General features: G+C 47.1%; 1 protein-coding gene across 1 annotated transcript in view; it reads left to right on the forward strand.

Moving 5' to 3' along the window:
• The window catches only part of gucy2f (guanylate cyclase 2F, retinal), a 131,353-nt gene that overhangs the window by 30,782 nt on the left and 73,576 nt on the right, over nucleotides 1-26,995 (forward strand). Inside the window, exons 3-8 of the mRNA XM_078221470.1 lie at nucleotides 1,014-1,368; nucleotides 10,489-10,573; nucleotides 10,744-10,840; nucleotides 15,638-15,772; nucleotides 19,473-19,553; nucleotides 24,119-24,295. Of these exons, the coding sequence (XP_078077596.1) occupies nucleotides 1,014-1,368; nucleotides 10,489-10,573; nucleotides 10,744-10,840; nucleotides 15,638-15,772; nucleotides 19,473-19,553; nucleotides 24,119-24,295 (930 nt within the window). The remainder of the gene's footprint in view (nucleotides 1-1,013; nucleotides 1,369-10,488; nucleotides 10,574-10,743; nucleotides 10,841-15,637; nucleotides 15,773-19,472; nucleotides 19,554-24,118; nucleotides 24,296-26,995) is intronic.

Below are 26,995 nucleotides of genomic sequence, written 5' to 3' on the forward strand. Positions count from 1 at the left end.
ATATGCCTGCCTGACAAAAATCTATCGATTTCCGTGATGATAATTTTAACTGAGCTTGAGCCTTTTAGAGAGAGTTCCAGATGTTCACTCTGCCTAGCCTGAGAAAGGTGCTTCCTGAACAACCTCGCTCTGATTTTATGCCTCTCTATTCTGGGCTTCGCTCACCAGAAAAAACACTTTCCCTCTCTCTACCCTATCCCTGCTTTTAATCATCTTAAACATCTTAATAAGATCACCCCTTAATCTCCTGTTCTCAATGGAATAACAGCCTTGTCTTTGCAACCTTTCTGCGTAAGTTAACCCTTTTAGCCCCAGTATCATTCTTGCAAACCTCCCATGATGCAGTTGGCAGCCTCGAGCTCTGTTTGTTAATCCCAATCCCACAGAGTTTTAAAGTTTATTTATTAGTGTCACAAGTAGGCTTACATTAACACTGCAATGAAGTTACTGTGAAATTCCCCTAGTCACTACGCTGAACACATCTGAGGAAGAGAGAAGGATGGAGGGAGATCAGAGACATCCAGGGAGGGGGAGGTGTCTTTTTAAAATCTATTCTAAAGTTTTTTTTTAAGTTTAAAATTTATTTATTAGTGCCACAACTAGGCTTACATTAACACTGCAACAAAGTTACTGTGAAAATCCCCTAGTCGCCTCATTCTAGCGCCTGTTCAGGCACACTGAGGGAGAACTTAGCATGGTCAATGCACCTAACCAGCATGTCTTTCAGACTGTGGGGGGAAACCGGAGCACCCGGAGGAAACCCACACAGACACGGGGAGAACGTACAAACTCCACACAGTGGCCCAAGCCGGGAATCGAACCTGGGTCCCTGGCGCTGTGAGGAAGCGGTGCTAACCACTGTGCCACCGTGTCATCCTTAACCACTAAGAGGCCAAACGTAATCTGAACTATTGTCAAATAAGGCTGCAGTGGTCTCTCGGTCTGGCTAATAGTTTGGAAGCCAAATTGCAGGCTCAGCTTTTCACTGAAATGTAATCCACTTAACTCCACAGATCTCACCTCTCTTTGGAACAATTTACAACGGTGTTTACTTCATTGCTAAAGCCATGGAGAATGTCCAGCGAAACGGGCTGTACATCTCGGGGACCACCCTTGCCAGCTACACCAAGAACCTGACATTCGCTGGTTTCAATCACCAGATCAAGACGGACAGCCGAGGTGAAGGGATCGTGAATTATGTCATTTTGGACACCAATGGGAGGAGTCACCACCTATCGCCCACCTACACCATCGAGATGGCAACCGAAACTGTGCAGGACAATGGCAAAACCATTCACTTTCCCGGGGGATCACCTCCAGATGCTGACTCCAGCTGTTGGTTTGACCCACATGTTATTTGCACGGGAGGTAAGATCTCAAAAACATTTGTGCTCTCCAGTTGTTCTCTGGAAGAATCTCGCTCCAGGAATAGGTACCTGAATGTAGACAGTGAGGTTTCTGGATTTCCACCAGGTTCCAGGGGTTTATATCAGTATAACTGAAAGGTCATGAAGCACAAAAAGTTGGTTTGCAGGTGCAGCAGGTAATTAAGGCGGCAAATGGAATTTTGTCCTTCATTGCTAGAGGGATGGAGTTTAAAAACAGTGAGGTTATGTTGCAGCTGTATAAGGTGCTGGTGAGGCCACACCTGGAGTACTGTGTACAGTTTTGGTCTCCTTACTTGAGAAAGGATATACTGGCACTGGAGGGGGTGCAGAGGAGATTCACTAGGTTGATTCCGGAGTTGAGAGGGTTGGCTTATGAGGAAAGACTGAGTAGACTGGGGCTATACTCATTGGAATTCAGAAGAATGAGGGGAGATCTTATGGAAACATACATGATTATGAAGGGAATAGATAAGATAGAAGCAGGGAAATTGTTTCCACTGGCGGGTGAAATTAGAACTAGGGAATGTGGCCTCAAAATAAGGGGAAGCAGATTTAGGACTGAGTTGAGGAGGAACTTCTTCACCCAAAGGGTTGTGAATCTGTGGAATTCCCTGCCCAGTGAAGCAGTTGAGGCTACCTCATTGAATGTTTTTAAGGCAAGAATAGATAGATTTTTGAACAGTAAAGTAATTAAGGGTTATGGTGAGCGGGCAGGTAAGTGGAGCTGAATCCACAAAAAGATCAACCATAATCTTATTGAATGGCGGAGCAGGCTCGAGGGGCCAGATGGCCTACTCCTGCTCCTAGTTCTTATCTTCTTAGGCCTATCATTGACGATTGACTTAAAGATCGATGAAAAGACCAATGATAAGATAGTTGTAAGGCTCTATTTTACAGGGTGCCATGGTCCCTGCTCCCTGCTCCCCCAAGCATTGTCCCTGCTCCCTGCTCCCCCAAGCATTGTCGGGCAATACAGCAGGATATAGATAGGCTGGAAAATTGGGCGGAGAGGTGGCAGATGGAGTTTAATCCGGATAAATGCGAAGTGATGCATTTTGGAAGAAATAATGTCGGGAGGAGTTATACAATAAATGGCAGAGTCATCAGGAGTATAGAAACACAGAGGGACCTAGGTGTGCAAGTCCACAAATCCTTGAAGGTGGCAACACAGGTGGAGAAGGTGGTGAAGAAGGCATATGGTATGCTTGCCTTTATAGGACGGGGTATAGAGTATAAAAGCTGGAGTCTGATGATGCAGCTGTATAGAACGCTGGTTAGGCCACATTTGGAGTACTGCGTCCAGTTCTGGTCGCCGCACTACCAGAAGGACGTGGAGGCGTTAGAGAGAGTGCAGAGAAGGTTTACCAGGATGTTGCCTGGTATGGAGAGTCTTAGCTATGAGGAGAGATTGGGTAGACTGGGGTTGTTCTCCTTGGAAAGACGGAGAATGAGGGGAGATCTAATAGAGGTGTACAAGATTATGAAGGGTATAGATAGGGTGAACAGTGGGAAGCTTTTTCCCAGGTCGGAGGTGACGATCACCAGGGGTCACGGGCTCAAGCTGAGAGGGGCGAAGTATAACTCAGATATCAGAGGGACGTTTTTTACACAGAGGGTGGTGGGGGCCTGGAATGCGCTGCCAAGTAGGGTGGTGGAGGCAGACACGCTGACATCGTTTAAGACTTACCTGGATAGTCACATGAGCAGCCTGGGAATGGAGGGATACAAACGATTGGTCTAGTTGGACCAAGGAGCGGCACAGGCTTGGAGGGCCGAAGGGCCTGTTTCCTGTGCTGTACTGTTCTTTGTTCTTTGTTCTTTGTAACCCCTCCCCCCACCTAAAAGGTTGGGGAGGGGGGGTTGGTCGAGAGCCCGTTCACTATCCCCATAGCTGCCTGGAATAATTTAATTCAAGGAACGGTGCTTTAAGGTGACAGAAGGGGTACAGTAGGCGAGGATTGAGGATTAAAGAAGGGGAATGGCCTCTGGGGAAGAGTGTTCCTTCAAATGAACATAGGAGACTCACAAAGGAAGTTCCTCCTCACCTTGCCTGATACCAGCTGCTGGGCTTTCCGCAGGCCCCGGGCCTCACCTGGCCACAGGCCAAATACTGGCAGTGGCAGGGAGTGTAATGATTATAGAGTATTGTAGGGAGACCACAACCAGGAGACAGAAATATACAATTGACTCACATAAAGTCAGTAGGATTTCAGGAGAAATTTCTTCGCTCAGACTGGTGAGAATATAGAGCAGAACGGGACCAGATATTTAAATATTATATCAACAAGAATTGGTCAGAAACTGGAAATTCTCTGCTGAGTCGCCAACTTCGTGTCTCCCCAAAGCCTGTCCACCATCTACAAGGCCCAGGTCCGGAGTGGGATGGAATTTTCTCCAGTTGCCTGTTTGGGTGCAGCTCCAACAACACTCAAGAAGGACAAAGCAGCCGCTTGATTGACACCACATCCACTACCTTTAACATTTAACCCTCCATCACCAAGCACAGTGGCAGCAGTGTGTATCAACTCACTAAGGCTCCTTCAATAGCACTTTTAAAACCTGTGACCTCTACCACCTGGAAGGGCAACTAGGGATGAGCAATTCAAGGGCAACTAGGGATGAGCAATAAATGCTGGTCAGCCAAGGGTTCCCATGATCCATGAATGAATAAAAAAATAAGCACAAAGGCAGAAGATACTTGGCCTACTTGGAGTGGCAAGGTGGCACAGTGGTTAGCACTGCTGCCTCACAGCACCAGGGACCCGGGTTCGATTCTGGCCTCGGGTCACTGTCTGTGTGGAGACTGCACATTCGCTCGGTGTCTGCGTGGGTTTCCTCCGCATGCTCTGGGTTCCTCCCATAATAAGAGTTTTAACAACACCAGGTTAAAGTCCAACAGGTTTATTTAGTAGCAAACACCATTAGCTTTCGGAGTGAGAGCACATTTCCACTCCATCTGACGAAGGAGCAGCGCTCCGAAAGCTAATGGTGTTTGCTACCAAATAAACCTGTTGGACTTTAACCTGGTGTTGTTAAAACTCTTACTGTGTTCACCCCAGTCCAACGCCGGCATCTCCACATCATTCCTCCCACAGTCCAAAGACGTGCAGGTTAGGTTGATTGGCCATGCTAAATTGCCCCTGAGTGTCAGGGGGATTAGCAGGGTGGGTGTGTGGGGTTACGAGAATAGGGACTGGGTGGGATTCTGGTCGGTGCAGAATCGATGTGCTGAATGGCCTCCTTCTGCACTGTAAGGATTCTATTATTCTATGGAACATCTGGAAGTAATCCTTAAAGTCAATCACCATCCTGACTTGGAAATATATCGCCGTTCCTTCACTGTCGCCAGGTCAAAATCCTGGAACTCCCTCCCTAACAGCACTGTGGGTGTACCTACATCACGTTGACTGCAGCGACTCAAGAAGGCAGCTCAGCACTACCTGCCCCAAGGGTAATTAGGGATGGGCAATAAATGCTGGCCTAGCCAATGATGCCAACAACCCAAGAAAGCACGGAAAATTGAGCCGTTGAGGAAAATGGCATGGATATATATTAAGGGGAAGATAAACAGCTGAGGGAGAAAGGAATAGAAGGAATGCTGGTAGGGCGAGATGAACTAGGGTAGGAAGAAGCTCATGTAGAGGATAAACCAACCCAAGCATGGACTAATTGGGCTGAATGGCCTGTGGCTGTACATTCTATACAATGCAGTGTTAAGAACAGTCGTGGCGAGGATAAACGATTGGGTCGGAACCGAAAATGGCCTGATCTACACCCAAAAGAACGTTGCGGCTTCAGTTTGAGATGGGGCATTGAACTGTTCAGCTGCGATGGGGAACAAGGCTTTACAACATTGAGAGGCTTCGTATCATCTGTTCATCGTTAGAACATTGAGTTTTATTTGAGGATGTGGATGGTGTTAAGTCTGAGTAAATGCACACAATCAGTGTGTCAGTACTTTTATTTCCAAACCCATTCGAATATTCTTGTCAAAGAGCAAAAACAAATGGACAAGAAGTATAATGGCTACATTTTAACTACTAACAGGGAATCACTTACTGTTCAATTAAAGTTGAAAGTTTATTTATTAGTGTCACAAGTAGGCTTACATTAGCACTTCAATTAAGTTACTGTGAAATTCCCCTAGTCGCCACACTCCGGCGCCTGTTCGGGTACATTGAGGGAGAATTTAGCACGGCCAATGCACCTAATCATCATGTCTTTCAGACTGTGTGAGGAAACCGGAGCATCCGGAGGAAACCCACGCAGACACGGCGAGAACATGCAGACTCTGCACAGACAGTGACCGAAGCTGGGAATCGAACCCGGGTCCCTGGCGCAGTGAGGCAGCCGTGCTAACCACTGTGCCACTGTGCTGCCTCAAGACCAGCAATTTTCAAATGGGAATTGGGTATATACTTAAATAGGAATAGTTTGCAGGGCTATGAGGAGAGTGGGATTAATAGGCAGCTTTTTTTCAGAGAGCCGGCACAGACAGGATGGGCTGAATAGCCACCTTCTGTGCTGCGTGATTCTATGATGTGCTGGCTGGGCCTCTACCAGAAGGATTGCAACTTGCGAGAGCCTACAACTGGAACAGTCAAACGGAAACTCAAAATCCTTTAATTAGATGTATTGTTGAGATTTCTTGAATGCAGACAGTAAACCTGAGAGCAAATGATGTGTGAGGTACTCTGGATTTGTGCTGGAGCAGACAGTGGCGGAAAGTAGGCTCTTGTTCATGACACTGGTTCATCATTCATTGGGCATCTCAGTCCATTGAGCCCTGGACTCAGGAAGACATTGGTTCTTTCTAAGGCTCCAGAAGACTTGCATGTCCATTGGACTCTGGGGATGAACCGGTGCTTCTCAGCCAATGAAGTATTTTGGAATTGTAGCCACTGTTGTTATGTCAACCAAATTGTACTCAGTAAACTCCCACATGCATTGATCTAGTATTTTTTTACTCCATTTGGTACCCTCAGACTTTGTCATTTATCCTTCGCTAAAATGAAAAAACAACCTTTGGCTGATCTAATCTTGGCTAGCACCCCTATCTAAGAGGGAGGCTGATAAAACATCTGTCATATGAGGAGAGACTGAGCCAGTTGGGATTATATTCACTGGAGTTTAGAAGAGTGAGAGGGGATCTCATAGAAACTGATAAAATTTGAACAAGGTTAGACAGAGTAGATTCAGAAAGAATGTTCCGAATGGCGGGGGAGTCCAGAACTAGGGGTCATAGTTTGAGGATAAGGGGTAAACCTTTTAGGACTGAGGTGAGGAGAAATTTCTTCACCCAGAGAGTGGTGAATGTGTGGAATTCATTCCCACAGAAAGTAGTTGAGGCCAAAACATTGTCTGATTTCAAGAAATTAGATATAGCTCTTGGGGCTAAAGAGATCAAGGAATATGGGGGAAGGGGGTATCAGGATATTGAATTTGATGATCAATCATGATCATCCAATTCAATTCGAAATCCATCAATGAATGGCGGAGCAGGCTTGAAGGGCCGAATGGCCCACTCCTGCATCTCGTTTCTATGTTTCTTTGTAAAGTCTTCAGCTATCATTACTCGTTGGGCCTGATTTTACCAAATCTTCGCGCCCGATTTTGGGCGCGAAATCACGGTAAAGTTGGGCGTCGGGACTTTAACGCGATCTGCACCCGAATCCGAGCAGAACGCGCCTTTACCGGCACCCGATTCGAGCGCGGGTCCGGCCCGCACCCGAATCGGGCGGCCTGACCATTTAAATACATTTGCCTGCATTTAAATTGACTTAATGAACCGCGCGCCCAACTCTACCGCCAAATCCCACTTTACCGTCTTCTGGCCCGATCCGCGTCCGCGCTGTTACCAACCTGCAAAATAAAAGTCTGAAGTCACCGCTGCAGCCTCCGAAGGGCGGGGTCAGAGACTGCCACGGCTCTCTGACCCAGGCCATCCTCTGGCCGGGGCGGGGGAGGGGTGGGAGGAAGAGAGGGGGTGTGACGTCTCATCCACTGCGGGGGGGGGGGGGTTGTGATGTCTCATCCCCTGGGGGAGGAGGAGAGGGGGTGTGACGTCTCATTCTCTGGTCGGGGGGGGGCGGGGGGGTCGGCTGCCGGTCTGCGGCCGATCCCTCAGCCCGGAGTGGACGTGCGGCCATGCCATCCCACGAGACCTTCAGGATGAAGCAATTCCTCGCTAAGAAGATGAAGCAGAACCAGCCAATTCCACAGTGGCTGATTCCACAGTGGCTGATTCCACAGTGTTAAGGGATACACCATCACTGGGACACTACCAGCCACAGCCATCTCTCCTGCTCTCTTGCCCCTGCAGGGAAGAGTAATCTGTGGCTGGTAGTGTACCAGTGATGGTGTATCCCTTTACACTGTGGAATCGGCCACTGTGGAATCGGCCGGTTCTGCTTCATCTTCTTAGCGAGGAATCGCTTCATCCTGAAGGTTTCGTGGGATGGCATGGCCGCACGTCCACTCCGGCAGGAGGCATCGGCCGCAGACTGGCAGCCGAACCCCCCTGACCAGAGGATGAGACGTCACACCCCCTCCCCTCCTCACCGCACCCCCCACCTCCCCCCCCACCTCCCCCCCCGGGGATGATATGTCACACACCCTCCCCTCCCACCCGCCCCACCGCCCCCCCCCCCCCCCTCCCCCCACCCCCCGACCAGAGGATGAACGTCAGAGAGCCGCTCTCTCCGCTTTCTGCTTTTTTTTTTGCGCCCGGGCGCGCGCTGTCAGATTTTTTTCGAACTGCGCATGCGCAGTTCAGAGCTCCGATCGTTCCGGCAGCGCTAAGCCCCGCCCACAGCGCGGATCGGGCCAGAGCCGGCAAAACGCGTATGGGCGCGCTAGAAAGAGGAGATTCCAGGCACGGATCTATTTGATGCCCAGATTCGGCACTTAGACTCAAAATGGTAAAATTCCCCTCATTGTGTTTTCTAGTTTATATGAAATATCTCTCAATGGCGTGGGTTTCCTCCGAGTGCTCCGGTTTCCTCCCATAGTCCAAAGATGTGCAGTGCAGGTTAGGTTGATTAGTCGCACTAAATTGTCCCTTATTGTCAGGGAGGTAAGAAGAGTAAATACGAGGAGTTATGGGGATAGGGCCTGGGTGGGATTGTGGTCGGTACAGACTCGATAGGCTGAATGGCCTCTTTCTGCACTGTAGGGATTCTATGATTCTATGATATTGTGGTAAACCACTGTTAGCTTATTGCCTGTGTGTGTGAAATGCCTGGACATGTCCCTGCCGGCCCTGCCCGGGACTCCTCCCCCCCTGGTCCAGGTATAAAGGTGACTGCTCCCCACCCTCTGCCTCAGTCTCTGGACCAGTTCATCGGCATGGGTGTGCTCCAAGTCTTTTGCTAATAAAAGCCTATTTGTTCTTGCATACAAACTAGTCTTTGCTTGATTGATAGTGCATCAGATATACAAGGGTTCATAGAAACATAGAAACTAGAAGCAGGACTAGGCCATTCGGCCCTTAGAGCCTGCTCCATCGTTCATTATGATCATGGCTGATCATCAAATTCAATATCCTGATCCCCCCTTCCCCCCATATCCTTTGATCCTTTTAGCCCCAAGAGCTATCTCTAATTCCTTCTTGAAATCACACAATGTTTTGGACACAACTACTTTCTGTGGTAGTGAATTCCACAGATTCATCACATTCTAGGTGAAGAAATTTCTTCTCAAACTATGACCCCTAGTTCTGGACTCCCCCACCATCAGGAACATTCTTTCTGAACCTACCCTGTCTAATCCTGTTAGAATTCTATAAGTTTCTATGCGATTCCCTCTCACTCTTCTGAACTCCAATGACAATAATTAAACTCCAATGAATATAACTCAGCTCTTGTCTTCCCGTACCCTCGACCATCATTGTGCTGGATCAAATTCTCCGAGAACTTTGCGATTATCAACCTCTTTTCACTCTGTCAGTCTTTCAGGCTTCAGGCCACCTGATCGCTACCTCTGAGACAGAAGGTTGCGGTTTCAAGTCCTGCTCCAGAGACCTGAAAATGGAAAGGCTGATTTCCCTAGTGGGGTACTGAGGGAGTGCCGCACTGTCAGAGGTGCTGTCCTTTGAATGAGAGGTTCAGCTAAGGCTCTGACTGCCCTTTCAGTTGGATGCAAAAGATCCCGTAGCAGTAGCTGGACGGAGAGCTGGACAATATTTCTCGCTGAACCGATATCACGAGGACAGATCATTTCTCAGATTTCTGTTTGTGGGAGCTAGTTGTATTCCACATTTACCTACATTGTGATAGTGACAGCACAGGGGCATGGTGATTGGCACTGCCGCCTCGCAGCGCCAGGGACCTGGGTTCAATTCCCGGCTTGGGTCACTGTCTGTGTGGAGTTTGCACATTCTCCTCGTGTCTGCGTGGGTTTCCTCCGGGTGCTCCGGTTTCCTCCCACAGTCCGAAAGATGTGCAGGTTAGGTTGATTGGCCATGCTAAAATTGTCCCTTAGTGTCCGAGATGAGTAGGTTAGAGGGATTAGCGGGTAAAATATGTAAGGATATGGGGGTAGGGCCTGGGTGGGATTGTGGTCGGTGCAGACTCGATGGGCCGAATGGCCTCTTTCTGCACTGTAGGGTTCTATGAATTCTATGTGCTGGTTAGGTGCATTGGCTGGGCTAAATTCTCCCTCAGTGTACCCGAACAGGCACTGGAGTGCGGCGACTAGGGGATTTTTACAGTAACTTCATTGCAGTGTTAATGTAAGCCTACTTGGGACTAATAAATAAACTTTAAAACTTTGACTACAATTCAAAAAGCACATCATTGACAATGGAGAACTTTGGGTTGTTCTGAGGTGGTGAAAGGTGCTGAAGGAATCCATGTTTTAAACTTCCTGATTTACCTCACTTTTCTCTTTTCACCTGTTATGGTGCCCTGCCTAACGAACCTTGACCCTTAACCTTTATTGGCACACAGACCTCAGGCTCACTCTGGCTGTAGAATCAAAGGCCCATGTGGTGGGTCACAGGTCATGCCCTGACTGAGACTATTTAGTGTACAGGTTTTCTGGAATTACAGCTCCCCTGTGCATTCATCATCATTGTGATCTGTCTCTCTTCTCTCTCCAGGTATTGAGTTAACTGTTGTCCTCTTGGCCTTTGGGTTCATCGGTGCTCTTACACTGGGTGGTCTTGGTCTCACCTATGCCATCAGGTAAGATATTTTCCACGTTTTATTTGTAGCAAACATTAGCTTGGTTTACTTGCTCACTGACTCGCTCTTGAATCCGAGGCAATGGGTTCAATTGCTTCTCCTCCTGCAGAGATGACAACATGTGGCCTAGACTTAAATTTCAGTGATACCGACTGTTTGTCTTGTTTCAGACGCCGTGTCCAGCAGATACAGATGGTGAAAGGGCCAAACAAGATCATAATGACCCTGGAAGATCTAACCTTCATCAACCCACAGTTCAGCAAAAAGGTTGTTCCCTTACTCTGGTTTCGGTGGCTCTCAGTGCTTTCCATCATTGTGTAGGAAAGAATGTCAATGTTTTTATACATTAAATGTACAGCATGGAAACAAAACATTTGTCCCAACTGGCCCATGTCTCTACAGGGGCAATTTTACCAAAACATTCTAAGGCACAGTGTGATTCACGCCAGAAGGGGGAGTGAATGGAGTCTGTTCTCACCCGGAAGCCAGCTGCTGACTGTGAGGGGTCCTATTGCACGTGCATCTTGATCTCTCAGTGTTCTGTGTACAAGTGTGAGAGATCTGTCACTCCTCCCCACCCCTGCCCCCACCTCTCTCGCGATCTAACCGGCTCGATATGCTGATCAACTGGCAGGAAGATCCAGTAAGATCGCTCCCTGCAACTTTGCATTAACCCAATAAACGAAATCAACAAACTGTGGGACAAATTAAAATGCAGTTCCTTAAAGGGATACAGCATTAACGTAACCAGAATCTCAAAGGAAGCTTAAGACATCAAAACAAAATGCGATTAAGAGGGTCGATAATGCACCCCAGTCCCCGCAGTGCCCGTTGGGCATGGAAGGCCTTGATGGTGCCATCAAACACTGCGAACTCACTTTCCAGGGACACCCAGCAGTGAACGTAGCTGCGGAAGAGGAATAGACAGTCGGGATGGACAACACCCACCGCCCCCCCCCCACCCCCCCCCCCCCCTCCCCTCAACCGCCCACTGCCTGGACCTATGGCCCATGTCTGTGTTTGTGCTCCACATATGTTTCCCAATTCCCACCTTCATTCATCTCCCCTACCAGGGTTCGTAACAGGAAAAAAACAATTGGGGTTAAGTAATCTTTTATTTTTCTTTATTTGTTCTTGGGATGTGAGCTTTGCTGGCAAGAGTAGCATACATTGCCCACCCTTTATTGTCCTGAGAAGGTGATGATCACTCCACTGCAGTCCATGTGGTGTGGTTAGTGTTGTTAGAGAGAGAGTTCCAGGATTCAATCCAATGACAGTGCAAGAACGGCCAATATATTTCCAAGTCAGGATGGCAAATGGCCACTGTCCCTGTCCTTCTAAGTGGTAGAAGTCACGTGTTTGGGAGATGCTGGTGAAGGGGCCTCGGTGAGTTGCTGCCGTGGATGGTACACACTGCTGCCACTGGGGAGGCAATCAGTAATGGTGGATGGGCTGCCCCTTCATAGATCAACCCAATCCAACAATTTGTCTTAGTGCAGTATCCCTCAATCTCTCCTCGCTTTAAAAAGGCACTTTCTTTTGTTTTATATGAGTCATATGTCAGAAATATGTTTCATGTGAGTCATATGTCAGGAATCACATGTAGGCCAGACCAGGTAAGGATGGCAGATATCCTTCCCTAAAAGGCATGAGTGAACCAGATGGTTTTTTTTAGAGTAACTGATGCTAGTTCTATGGTCAACATTACTGAGACTCGCTTCATAACTCTAGATTTATTAACTGAATTTAAATTCCATGGTGGGATTTGAACCCATGACCCCAGAGCATTCGCTTGAGCCTCTGGATTACTAGTCCAGTGTAATTGCCACTGATGGGTTTTTACAACTATCAATAATCGTCGTCACGGTCACCGATACTAAGACTAGCTTTCATTTCCAGATTTATTAATTGAATTTAAATTCCACCAGGTGCTGTGGTGGGATTTGAACTCACATCAGGCAGGTCTGAGACCAACTGTAGGCAGAGGCTTGCCATTGCTACTGTGTCTCACTGGGACTGCTGTCATGATTAGTACATCTGCTGTCCTTACCCGGCCTGGCCGACATGTGACTCCAGAGCCACATCTAAAATGGAGGGCAGTCAGGGCAGTCCGGGATGGCCAATTAATGTTGGACAGCCAGTAACCCCCTACATCTCAGAAGTGAATTAATAAAAAATATATAATTGAAACACAATTGATATACAATATGGGAAAGCGATGGCCTAGTGGTATTATCACTAGACTATTAATCCAGAAACTCATCTAATGTTCTGGGGACCCGGGTTCGAATCCTGCCACGGCAGGTGGTGGAATTTGAGTTCAATTTAAAAACGAACCTGGAATTAAGAATCTACTGATGGCCATGAAACCATCGTCGATTGTCGAAAAAACCCATCTGGTTCACTAATGTCCCTTTAGGGAAGGAAATCTGCCGTCCTTATGTGGTCTGGCCTATTTGTGACTCCAGAGCCACAGCAATGTGGTTGACTCTTAACTGCCCTCAGGCAAATAGGGATTGGCAATAAATGTTGGCCCAACCAGCGATGCCCATGTCCCACGAATGAATAAACAAAAATCAACTTAAAAGTTTAAAGTTTATTTATTCGTCACAAGTAGGCTTACATTAAAACTGCAATGAAGTTACTGTGAAAATCCCCTAGTCGCCACACTTCAGCACCTGTTCGGGTACACTGAGGGAGAATTTAGCATGGACAATGCACCTAACCAGCATGTCTTTGGAGTGTGGGAGGAAACCGGAGCACCCGGAGGAAACACACGCAGACACGAGGAGAACGTGCAAACTTCACACAGACAGTGATCCAAGGCTGGATTCGAACCCAGGTCCCTGGCAATGTGAGGCAGCAGTGCTAACCACCGTGCCACCGTGCTGCCCTTGCAGGCCAGACTTGGAAGGATAGCAGATTCTCTTTATTCGTGAACCAAATGGGTTTTTATAACAATCTCATAGCTTCATGGTCACCATCACTGATACTAGTTTTTTAAAAATTTGATATATATTTCATGAACTGAATTTTCCCAGCTGTTGTGGTGGGATTTGAATTCGCATCTCTCAGATTACTGCCCCATAACCCCCCCCACTACAATTCCTGACATGCTTTTCCATTGCAGTTTTAGCTGAGTGGATGCTGTGAGAAGTCCACACCAACAACTCTCTGCGCCACCTCAAGAACTATTCACTGTGAGCGCTGGACCAGTTGCTGATGTCTGAGATTAAAGGGGGGGGGGGGGGGGGGTGATTCTCTGGCCTCCCTGCTGTGTATTTCATGTGGCGGGAGGCAGCGTGCTGTTCACTGGACCCCTCCCACCCTGCGCTGCCAATGGGATCCTGCATTGACTACACCCCACGCCTCCGGGAAACCTGTGGGGGGGAACGGCAGGATTGGAAGATCCCACTGGCTTGAACAGCCAGAGAATTCTGGCCAGTAAATAGGGAGAAACTGTTTCCATTGGTCACAGAGTCACTAACCACAGGGCAGAATTAAGTTTTTAAAAATTCATTCATGGGACATGGGTGTCACTGGCTGGCCAACATTTACTGTCCATCCCTAGTTGCCTTGGAGGGCAGTTGAGAGTCCATGACATTGCTGCGACTCTGAAGTCACATGTAGGCCAGACCGGGTAAGGACAGCAGATTTCCTTCTCTAAAGGACATTAGTGAACCAAGTGGGTTTTTCAGACAATGGAATCATGGTCATCAGTAGATCCTTAATTCTAAATGTTTTTAATTGAATTCAAATTCCACTATCTGCCGCGGCGGGATTCGAACCCGGGTCCCTAGAACATTAGCTGAATTTCTGGATGAATAGCCTAGCGATAATACCACTAGGCCATCACCTCTTCCTAGGTGCTAATGAAGCAAAGGTGGCAAGAGGAAACCTTTTAATCCAGCGAGATATGTTGATCAGGAAAATGTCGATGGAAAATCATGCTGGAAATATGTTAAATAGTAACTTCCAAAAAGGCAATTGGATGTATTGTTGAAAGGGGTAAAAAAGATTGCTGGGCTAGGGGGAAAGAACAGGAAAGTGGGACTGATTGGATAGTTTGGAATCAGTCCTGGCATGATGAGTTGAATGGCTTCCTAATGTGCTATATGATTTTATGATTGATACAAAGCTGCGGCATCTGTTAACACGTGGAGCAGATATAATAGTCTGACTGTGAAAATGTGTCTGATAAACCTGGCTCATGATTACTTCCTGCACAGTGCTTGATGAAGAGTGAGTTCCTGATTGCTGGTGCTGGTATTAAGCTGTAAGTGGTCACAGTCTTCCAGAATTATATTTTTTAACACAGACCTGCTGCAAGATGCAGGAGGATTAAAATTTGTGCATGAGGAGGGTGATTGTGATTAAATTGATTTCAGGGCTTTTATCTTGTTCTTTTTTCCTTGCCTGATTCACAGAGAAAACCACCCAAGTCTTAAGCGTAGTGCTTTCAATTCTGGCCGCCACATTACAGAAAGGATGTGGAGGCTTTGGACAGGGTGCAGATGAGGTTTACCAGGATGCTGCCTGGAATAGAGGGTATGAGCAAGAGGGAGAGGCTGGACAAACTAGGGGCCTGTTCCTGTGCTGTGCTGTTTCATGGTCTATGCTCTAAGTCCAGTTCGCACAGAGACCCGTACAGTCAGATCTTGTGGGATGTGCCTGAGCAACCACTGATGTGGTACGGCCTCTAAGTGCGTGGGCTCTAGTGATGCATAGGAACAGAGTAGGTTTCTAACCCTCCAGATATTGACTGGGATTTTCCAGAACCTAAAGATTAATCTCCAGAATACTGCGCCGCGTCACACCCACCATTCCAACATGGGCACGTATTAGCCATTCTCCCGTTGTCACTAGGTCAACATCCTGAAACTGCTCCTGGCCTCACAGCACAATAGGAGGATCTTCATGATGTGGCAGTTCAGAAAAGCAGATCACTGTCACTTTTTCAAGGGGAAATTAGGAATGGGCGATTAATGATGGTCTTGCCAGCAATATCCACACCCGAAGGATTATGTTTTCAAAGATGATGTTTCTTTTCTCTTCTCAATCTAGAAAATAAACCTGGATGACTTGAGTGATGGAAGGAGCGTATCTGAGCGGAAAAGTCTCAAATCCGGCGTGCAGTCTCTGTCTGGCAAAAGCCTCACTGCTATGACCTACGAGAACTCAAACATAGCGCTATATGAGGTAAAGTCCTTCTGCCTCAAGGAATTGGTCAAATAAAGTTTACAGTGCTGTTTAGGGGCATTTATTTCACTCCAAAACAAGCCAATGGTACACAGTATTTAGTGATATTAGCCTGAATTTCATGATAAGATTAGAGATAAGCCTATTGGCATGCGCTGTTACTCAGAATATGAATGACATTGGATGGCAACTTCTGTCGTCCATACATGTATGGTCAAGGTTTCCCTGCTCCTCCACAAACCTCACTATAACAGTATCACACTGAGAAACTCAGCATTCAGATACATGCAAGGGCATTTAATTGTGATCCTTAGATGATGCATACTCATTAAAGATCCCAAGAATATTAAGGACTTGTCCATTCAAATGTAAGTGAAGCTTTAATTGCATGATAATTAATTTAGCATAATTACATTGAATACAGGAGTTGGTCTTGTTGAAGTTGTACAAAACAATGGTAAGGCCACACTTGGAATACTGGGTACTATTCTGGTCACCCTATTATAGAAAGGATATTATTAAACTAGAAAGAGTGCAGAAAATATTTACTAGGATGCTACCAGGACATGATGGTTTGAGTTATAAGGAGAGGCTGGATAGGCTGGGACCTTTATCCCTGGAGCGTAGGAAGCTTAGGGATGATCTTATAGATGCCTTTAAAATAATGAGGGGCACAGATCAGCTAGATAGTCAACATCTTTTCCAAAAGGTAGGAGAGTCTAAAACAAGAGGGCATAGGTTTAAGGTGAGAGGGGAGAGATACAAAAGGGTGCAAAGGGGCAATTTTTTCACTCAGAGGGTGGTGAGTGTCTGGAACAAGCTGCCCGAGGCAGTGGTAGAGGCGGGTACAATTTTGTCTTTTAAAAAGCATTTAGACAGTTACATGGGTAAGATGGGTATAGAGGGATATGGGCCAAATGCGGGCAATTGGGACTAGCATAGTGGTAAAAACTGGGTGGCATGGAAAGTTGGGCCAAAGGGCCTGTTTCTATGCTGTAAACCTCAATGGCTCTATGGGCCCAATTTTACCATTTTGACTCTAAGCTGAATCTGGGAGTGATCCAGATCTGACTTGTAAACCTGTTCTCAGGTATCCCCAAACACACTCTGCCTGAAAAAAAGCAGCGATTCTGAATAGTGCTGCGGAAGCCTGTGGGCGGGGATTATTGCACCCGAAATACTGCAGCTCCGATTGGAGCCTTCAACTGCGCATGCAAAGTAAAAAAAAATTTGAAAAACGCCCCCCTGGCACATCGTTCACAGGCTGTTTTATGCAGCCCGGGAGCGATGGCCCCCACAGACATTGCCCCACCCCCACAACAGAACTGTCCCCCTTATCCACCCACCCACCCCCGCTACCCAGAATGATCGCGACCCCCTGCCCCACTTACCCCCAATCGATCGCACGCAGAGTGGCAGCAGACCCCCTTGCCCCCACTGATCAGACGCAGAGTGGCAGCGGACCCCCCTTTCCCTGCCCCGGCCCCCTGCCCCACCATCATAGAACGACCTGACTTGCCTCCCTCCACCTCTCCCCCACCAAAGAATTATCTAGCCCACCTCCCCCCCCCCACCACTGATCTGAGTCAGAGAGCCGCTGAAAGCTCTGAACTTACCTCTTCAGAAACTGGTGTGCCCAAAACAGACTTTTGCTGAGCATGTCCGTTTCGCGCCAAATCTGGATGGGTGAACACGGTGGTGAAGGGTGAACATGGTGGTGAAGGGGGAAATGCCAGTAAGTTTGGGCATCCAGCCCATTAAGTCAAATTAAATGCATGCAAATGCATTTGAGTTGACGTCCCATGTCCATTTCGGATGCGGTGCCAACAGTGGCCATTTTAGCTGCTTGGTAAAGGGGGAACCGGCACAGTGGCGGTCGCGGATCGCGCTCCTCGCCTCACGCCTGACTTTACCAAGTTTTCGCGCCCGAAAATGGGTGCAACTTGTTGGTAAAATCTGGCCCTATGATAATGGTTCTAAGCTTTGGTCTGTGGACTCCTGTGATGGGATCTTTCTCTCGAGACTTCCCCCCCACCCCCTGCTTGCTGACTGGGTTGGCCTTTCAGGTGGGTGACTGCCCAGGGCATCATGGTCAGGTGTCGTGCATAAAGTGTGGGCAAACAGGCTCGATACAAGTCAGGAGGCAGGAGTAAAGTGTGGCTGCTACATGTGAAGTGCAGAGTCGGCTAGCTGGATAGGTAGGCTCTACTGAGAGGAGCAGGCACACTAATATACCTGGTTTCATAAAAGTATTATTGAAACACTCTTTCTATGCAGCACCTTCATATTCTATGAGGATGGAAAATCCAATGGGAGTCTCAAATGGCTGTTATGCCGGCAGGATTTTGCGTTCAGATTGTCCTATGCTATCCACCAATGACCTAATGGTGACCCCGCCATGAAAGTTTGGGAACTCCATTACCATTAATTTACACCCCATTAGCGGGCTTCCTCATCATGTTATCCCTCTACATTGGCGGGGGCTTACAACAGATCTGAAACAACAGTCACCATCAGGGGCGCACAGATAAGCACAGTTCCCAGGGGGAAGTGGGGCATGCCTGGGCAGCACCTTGGCAGTGCCATGGGGGATCTGTGTTAATGGGGGAGCTGTCTCATATTTATGGGCGGGGGGGAAGGGAGTCCCCTGTCTGTGGGGTAATCCTGTATCTCTGGGGAGGGAGTTCGTCCATGGTGGGGTCCCATGTCCATGGTGGGGGTCCTGTGTCCGTGGTGGTGGGATCCCGTGCCCATAGTGGTGGGTCCCGTGTCCATGGTGGGGAGATCCTGTGTCCGTGATGGGGTCCCGTGTCCGTGGTGGGGAGATCCTGTGTCCTTGGTTGGTGAGGGAGTTTCAGTGGGGACTTTGTGTTTTTTTTTGATTGGGTGACCTTTTAAAAGGGCGAAGGTTGCCAGTGGGCCAGGATAATTCAGAGCCCACCCCGCCAGTGTGACATCATGTGACCCGCCCCTCAGTGTTTGTTTGAAAACATGGCGGGAATACCCGGCAGGGCAGTAGGTGGGTGGCACACCTCTTTGCCTACCTAAGGCAACATTAGGGATAAATGTTCCAACCCCGCCCGCTGCAGGAATCGTCATGGGTGGGCGGACAATGTGACAGACCATTGAAGGGTCTGTTGTCCTCGGGCAGGAATTTTTAGACCCCAGCAGGCGGGTGGGACTGGAAAATCCCACCCTTAGAACAAAAAGAGAAAATTCCACCCATCATCTCCCCCGACATCGATTCTACCCTGTTCGAATTGTGCTGTTGATTGCTGCTCTGTGATTGGTTGGACGTGTTTAGCACTAAGTCTGCCAGATCGCTCATTCGAAATGTTTAACACTGCATATAAGCCAAAGATGTGCGGGTTAGGTTGATTGGCCTTGCTAAATTGACCCTAGTGTCAGGGGGATTAGCAGGGTAAATATGCAGGGTTACAGGAATAGGACCTGGGTGGGATCGGTGGAGACAGGATGGGCTGAATGGCCTCCTTCTGCACTGTGGGGATTCTATGATTCTATGATTGCTGCTAATCAGTTGAATGTCTTTAGCATTGAATCTATAATTGCTAATTCTTTTACAGTTACATCTGAGTGAATTTAGTCTCACTCCTCAGAGGCGACAGAAATTATTCCCATTTTGATTTTACTCCAGTAAAGGTTTTGCACCGTTTAAAATGTACGTTTCTTGTTTGAACAGGGGGATTGGGTCTGGCTGAAGAAATTTAACTCTGGAAGTGTCTGTGATGTAACGAAAGCTACAACCAAAATACTGCGAAAGGTAAATCCCTGGATACAGAGACAAACAGAGATAAACATCCACGTATCCAGATCTGAACAGATATTTCAGTCTCTCCATGGCATCATTGCTCGTTATCTCTGTAACCTCCTCCAGGTCTACAACCCTCTGTGTTTCTCCAAATCTGGTCGCTAGCCCATCTCTTACTTCCATTCTTTGAATGACTGTGCTTTTGACTGTCGAGGCTCTAAGTTTTGTAATTCCCTCCCCAAACGTCTTCACCTCACTTTCCTCCTTTAAGACACTCCTAAAAACCTTCTTCTTTCACCAGTTCTTTTGGCGGCATGGCGACACAGTGGTTAGCATTGCTGCCTCACAGCGTCAGAGTCCCGGGTTCAATTCTGGCCTCGGGGTCACTGTCTGTGTGAAGTTTGCACGTTCTCCCCGTGTCTGCGTGGGTGTCCTCCCACATGCCAAAGATGTGCGGGTTAAGTTGATTGGTCATGCTAAATTGTCCCTTGGTGTCAGCGGGTTAGCAGGGTAAATAAGTGGGGTTATGGGGATAGGACCTGGGTGGGATTGTTGTCGGTGCAGGCTTGATTAGCCAAATGGCCTCCTTCTGCAGGGTAGGGATTCTATGATTTTTTTTCTATCACTTTTCCTAAATTTTGAAAAAATATATTCTTTCATGGGGTGTTGGCATTGCTGGCTGGCTCAGCAGTTGTTGCTATTTTCTGATTGTCTTTGAGAAGATGGTGGTGAGGCACGATCATAATGAATGGTGGCACAGGCTCGAAGGGCCGAATAGCCTCCTCCTGCTCCTATTTTCTATGTTTCAACCGTTGCATTCATGTGGTCTAGGCACTCCCACAATGCTGTTGGGAAGGGTGTCCAAGGATTTTGACCCAGCCAGAGTGCATGTCTCAAACAGGAACAGGGAATCCTGGAAAAACTCAGCAAGTCTGGCAGCATCTGTCAGGAGAGAAAACAGAGTTAACGTTTCATGTCCCTTTGACTTTAGAACTAAAGAGAGGGAGAAATGCTTTAGATGGGAAAGATTGCAACAAGATGCAGCAACGTGAAGAACAAGTGACAGATGGCCCAGAGAGGGGTGGGGGAGAGGAGGTGTGGAGGGAGAGTTTTTGCATTGAGACAAAAATGATGGGATATTTAAATAGCAGGGTTGAAGATGAGAGTGCATATCTCCTTCTTCAACTTAGTATCAACATTTGCTCATTATACTCAAAGAAATTGTATCTTCTGGTTATAAGATAGATGGAGCGCGACATCAGATAGATGCCAGTAAACTGATGTGGAATAAGTTTAGTTCTCTTTAGTTCTTAAGAAAGTCATGCGGATTCAGAACATTAACTCTGTCTTTTCTCCCTCTGGATGCTGCCAGACCTGCTGAGTCTTTGTTATTGATGTAGAATCAGTTTGGGTAGAGATGAGAAACAGGAAAAATAAGGAGTTAATTGTAGGAAAGGTCTATAAGCCCTCCTAACAGTAATTACATTGCAGGATGGGGTACAGAGGAAGAAATAATAGGGGCTTGTGAGAAGGGTGCAGTGATAGTCATGGTTTCAATTTGCATATAGATTGGACAAATCAGATTGGCCCAGATAACCTGGACCATGAGTCAATAGAATGCTTCCAGGTCAGTTTCTTAGAGTAGTATGTTTTAGCAACATCCTCGGGGGTTACCATTGACCAGAAACTCATCTGGACTCACCACATAAACACAGTGGCTACAAGAGCAGGTCATCAGCAGGGAATCCTGCGGTGAGTAACTCACCTCCTGACTCCCCGAAGCCTTCCCACCTTCTACAAGGCACAAGTCAGGAGTGTGATGGAATACTCCCCACTTGCCTGGATGGGTGCAGCTCCAACAACACTCAAGAAGCTTGACACCATCCAGGACAAAGCAGCCCGCTTGATTGGCACCACATCTACAAACATTCAATTCCTCCACCACCGACGCTCAATAGCAGCAGTGTGTACTATCTACAAGATGCACTGCAGCAATTCACCAAACATCCTTAGACAGCACCTTCCAAACCCACGACCACTTCCATCTAGAAGGACAAGGGCAGCGGATACATGGGAACACCACCACCTGCAAGTTCCCCTCCAAGTCACTCACCATCCTGACTTGGAAATATATCACCATTCCTTCGCAGTCGCTGGGTCAAAATCCTGTAATTACCTCCCTAACGGCATTGTGGGTCAACCCACAGCACGTGGGCTGCAGCGATTCAAGAAGGCAGCTCACCAGCACCTTCTCAAGGGCAACTAGGGATGGGTAATAAATACTGGCCGAGCCAGCGACGCCCATGTCCCACAAATGAATAAAGAATTTTTTAAAAGCATCAACCAGAGAGCAGGCTCTCCTGAATCTGGTAATGTGCAATGAGACAGGATTAATTAATGACCACATAGTGAAAGCACCTTTCAGTAATAGTGATCACAACATGATTGAATTTGACATTCCATTTGAGGGGGGAGAGGAGTGGATCTTAGACTAGTGTTTTAAACGTAAATAAGAGCATGAAGACAAAACTAGCTAAAGTAACGTGGAAATTAGGTTAAGGGATAGCTCAGTAAATATGCTGAGGAACCATTTAAAGAGAATACTCTGAAAACATACATCCCAGTGTGAAAGAAAGAAGTCAAAGGATAGACAACACAATCTGTGGCTAACTAAGGAAGTTAAAGATCGCATCAAATCGGAAGAAAAGTGTTTAATTCTGCAAAGATGAGTGACAGGTGAAAAGATTGGACTGAATATGATGGCCAACAAAGAATGTCTAAAAGAGGGAGAAATTAGAGAATTTAAAAAAGCTAAATAGAAATATAGTTATTTTAAAAGAAGAGTGAGTAAACACAAAAAGATCAGCCATAATCTCATTGAATGGTGACGCATGCTCGAGGAGCTGAATGGTCTACGTCTGCTCCTATTTCATATGTTTTGTATATAAATGCATTCGAAGCAGTTCAGAGAAGGTTCACTCATCAGATGCGCGGGATGGCATTAGCTGGTGAAGAAAGGTTGAGTAGGCTGGGCCTGTATCCATTGGAGTTTAGAAGAATGAAAGGTGATCTTGTTGAGACATGCAAGATCCTGAGGGGACTTGGCAGGGTGGACGCTGAAAGGAATTACCCTCTTGTGGGAACGACAAGAACTCAAGGACACAGTTTAACAATAAAGCATCTCCCATTTAAGATGGAGATGAGAAGAAGTTTTTTTCTCTCAGAGGGTTGTGATTCTTTGGAATTCTCTCTGGAGAATTCTCTCTGTGCTTAAAGCAATCATGCACCCACTTAAATATATAAAACAGTGAGGCAGAGTTAGATAGATTCTTGACCCACAAGGGAGTTAAATGTTATCAGAAATAGGTGGGAATATGGGGTTGATGGTACAAACAGATCAGCCATGAACCCGAATGGTGGAGCAGGCTCGAGGGGCCGAATGGCCCCCTCCTGCTGATAACCCGTATGTTGGAAGAGCAAGAAAATGCTATTGATGGAAATATGAGAAAAATGGAAACACCTAAAAGGCCGAACAAAGTTAATGTGGAATAGCACACACAGGCACGGGCCTACGCACGGGCTTCACATCTCAAATAAATATATCAGACGGAGTCACACAGAGCGGGAGTAGCCCTCAGGGAGGTAAATGGAGATTGAAAATCAGAGGCAGGGTATTAGAGATCAGAGATACATTTCCTTTTCCAATCTGGGTGGCAGCTCACGTCTGGGGTTTAATAGGCCAGTGCATGGGTGCCACGGTAGCACGATGGTTAACACTGCTGCCTCACAGCGCCAGGGACTCGGGTTCGAATCCCGGCTTGGGTCACTGTCTGTGTGGAGTTTGCACATTTCTCCATGTCTGTGTGGGTTTCCTCCGGGTGCTCCGGTTTCCTCTCACAGTCCAAAGATGTGCGAGTTAGGCTGATCAGCCATGCTAAATTGCTCCTTAGTGTTAGGGGGATGTCTGGGTGATTAGTAGGTTAAATATGTGGGGTTAGGGGGGTAGGGCCTGGGTGGGATTGTTGTTGGGCAGGCTCGATTGGCTGGATGGCCTCCTTCTGCACTGTAAGGATTCTAAGATTCAATGGGTGCTGTAGTATGAACTTATAAACCATGAACTCCTTGCGTACATTCACAGACATACAATCCAGATAAATGCAAAACTCTGCACACACACAGACATGATACAGGTAGCCTTGTATCAACTTACAAATGTACAATATAAATTGCTGCACTTTGTACACTCACAGACATATGATGCAGATATGTAGCACCCTGTGGAGATTCTGTGATACAATAGATCTGTACAACCATGTGTACAACCCTGTGTATAACCCGACATGTACTCACAGATGTAAAAAGCAGATACATGTGACCTTGTTCATGCTTATGAATGTATGCTGCAGACACCTGGAACCCTGTGTAATGCTCACAAATGTACAGTACACATACATACACCCTTCTGTACACTCACAGGTCAATCCATTTTGGTGTACATCTCTTGAAGCATTGATGTGTTGCAGTGCAGGTCACTTGTATTTAATTCTAATGGACATTGTTTTTTGTTGCTTCTGAAGATGCGGGACCTGCGTAATGAGAATGTGAACCCGTTTCTGGGTTTCCTCTGTGACAGTGGAGTATTGGCCATCGCAACTGAGCACTGCTCCCGAGGAAGTCTCCATGACCTCCTCAGAAACGATGATCTGAAGCTTGACTGGATGTTCAAATCCTCGCTCCTAATGGATCTAATCAAGGTACGTCTCAGGAACCACACTGAGGGGTAGTGGAATCTGCCAGGCAATTATCACTCACTCAGTGGCCATGAGGAGTGGTTTGGCCTCATCTTGTTTAAGAAGTTTTTAATAGAATCATAGAATCCCTCCAGTGCAGAAGGAGGCCATTCAGCCCATCGAGTCTGCACCGATCACAATCCCACCCACATCCCATCCCCACAACCCCATGCATTTATCCTAGCTAGTTCCCCTGACACTGAGGGAGAATTTAGCATGGCCAATCCACCTAACCCGCACATCTTTGGACTGTGGGAGGAAACCAGAGCACCTGGAGGAAACCCACGCAGACACGGGGAGAACGTGCAGACTCCGCACAGACAGTGACCCAAGCCGGGAATCGAACCTGGGTCCCTGGTGCTGTGAAGCAGCAATGCTAACCACTGTGCCACCCTACCGTGCCATATCAGCATGATGACTTGGGATAACCCCCCTGCCCTTCATTCTAATAGCGCCAAAGGATCTTTTGCATTCTGGAAGAGCAATTGTGCTCTCAGTTTAATGCCACATCCAAAAGGCGGTGCGGGGAGATTTACTGGAATGGTTCCAGGGTTGAGAGATTTTAGTTCCAAGGTTCGGTTGGAGAAGCTGGGGTTGTTTTTCTCTGAAAAAAGGAGGTTGAGGTGAGATCTGTTAAAGGTGAGAAAGATTCTGATAGATTTAAATGAGGTGGACAAAATGCTGCTCCCGTTATCTGATGGTATAAGGACTAGGGGACATGGATTTAAGATTCTGGGCAAGAGATACAAGGGGTGAGGAAAAGACTTCTTATGTAGTGAGGGGTAATGACCTGGAACTCACAGCAGGTGAGTTCACTTGAAGGTCATCGAAGGTAATCAATGATTTCTAAGAAAGTGGATGAGCACTTCAGGGAAATAACTTGCACGACTCCAGGGATAGAGCAGGGGATGGGACTGATTGGATTGCCCGACAGAGAATTGAATGGATGTGAGAATTGCTGACAACACCACCATCAGTTGCCCATTCCTAATTGCCCTTGAGAAGATAGTGGTGAGCTGGTTTCTTCCAATATTGCGCTCCACATGGTGTAGGTACACCCACAGTGCTGTTAGGAAGGGAGTTCCAGGATTTTGGCCCAGTGACAGTGAAGCAACAGCGATATTTTTCCAAGTTATGATGATGAGTAATTTAGAGGGGAACCTCTAGGTGGTGGTGTTCCCATATGTCTGTTGCTCTTGTCCTTCTAGATGGTAACGGTCCTAAGTTTGGAAAGTGCTGTTAATGGAGCCTTGGTGAGTTGTTGCCGTGCATTTGAAGATGGCACACACTGCAGCCACTGTGCATCTGCGATGGAGAGTTGAATGTTTAAGATGGTGGATGGGGTGCCAATCAAACAGGGCTGCTTTGTCCTGGATGGTGTTGAGCTTCTTGAGTGTTGTTGGAGCTGCACTCATGGCTCTAGATGACAACATACATCTGGAGTCACTCCAGGCAAGTGGAGAGTATTCCATCACACTTCTGACTTGTGCCTTGTAGATGGTGGACAGACTTTGGAGTGTGAGGAGGCGAGTTATTTATTTCAGATATCCCAGCGTCTGACCTGCTCTGGTAGCCACAGTATTTATACGGCTAGTCCAGTTCAGTTTTTGGTCAATGGTAGTCCCCAGGATGTTGACAGTGGGGAATTCGATGATGATAATGCCATTCAATGTCAAGGGAGATGGTTAGGTTCCTTCTTGTTGCCTGGTGCAAATCAACCCAGGCTTGAATGTTGTCCAGGTCTTGCTGCATTTGGACACTGACTGCTTAACTATCTGAGGAATCGCGAATAATACTGAACATTGTGCAATCATCAGCGAACATCCTCACTCCTGACCTTATGATGGAGAAAAGGCCATTGATGAATCCTACTGTGCCTGCTCGCTCGGCACTGCACCGGGGTGCCAGCATTGATTTTGGTGCTCAGATCATTGGAGTAGGACTTGAATCAGTGACCTTCTGACATAAAGACGAGAACGGTGCCCTTCACGCTACAGCTGACACAACAGTCTGTAAACAGCTTAATTCCCCAATAAACAGCCCTTAGTTGTGATCCATGCCACTGAAGGTCCCATCAGCTCCCAACACTCTGTGTACAGAGATCCTGGGGCAAAGGTCAGCGTGGGCACAGACTGGGTAAAGATGGCAGATTTCCTTTCCGATGGTGAGCCGGTGGGATTTTATTACAATCTGACAGTTTGATGGTCACATTTACTGATCCCTGCTTTATGTTTCCAGATATTTATAAAAAACTGAATTCCATTTTTCAAACAGCCATGGTGGGATTTGAACTCCCATTTTCTGGATTATCAGTAGGTTGCCTTTAGGTTACTGGCCCAGTAATGCAATCAACAGAAGCAGCACTGCTTATTCCCTCCTTTATTGTTTAACAATATTGAAGAAAACTAAGGAATTGGAGAGAAATCTTTCATGTTATAGAGGTTACCCCCAGAAAGTCACTGAAGAAAGCAGTATGAATGGATTTGTGTGGGTACTTGTGTAGAGAATGGATGAATTGAAAGATGATGAGACAAGTTGCGACCTGTTGATTAAAACAGTGAAGATGCTACAATAGCAACAGCTTGCATTTATTGATGTACAGAGCCTTTAACATAGTAAAACACCCCAGGCACTACGTGAGAGTGTTATTGGACAAAATGGTGG

This window comes from Mustelus asterias, chromosome 10 (assembly GCF_964213995.1).
Source record: "Mustelus asterias chromosome 10, sMusAst1.hap1.1, whole genome shotgun sequence".
NCBI classification, from domain to species: Eukaryota; Metazoa; Chordata; class Chondrichthyes; order Carcharhiniformes; family Triakidae; genus Mustelus; species Mustelus asterias.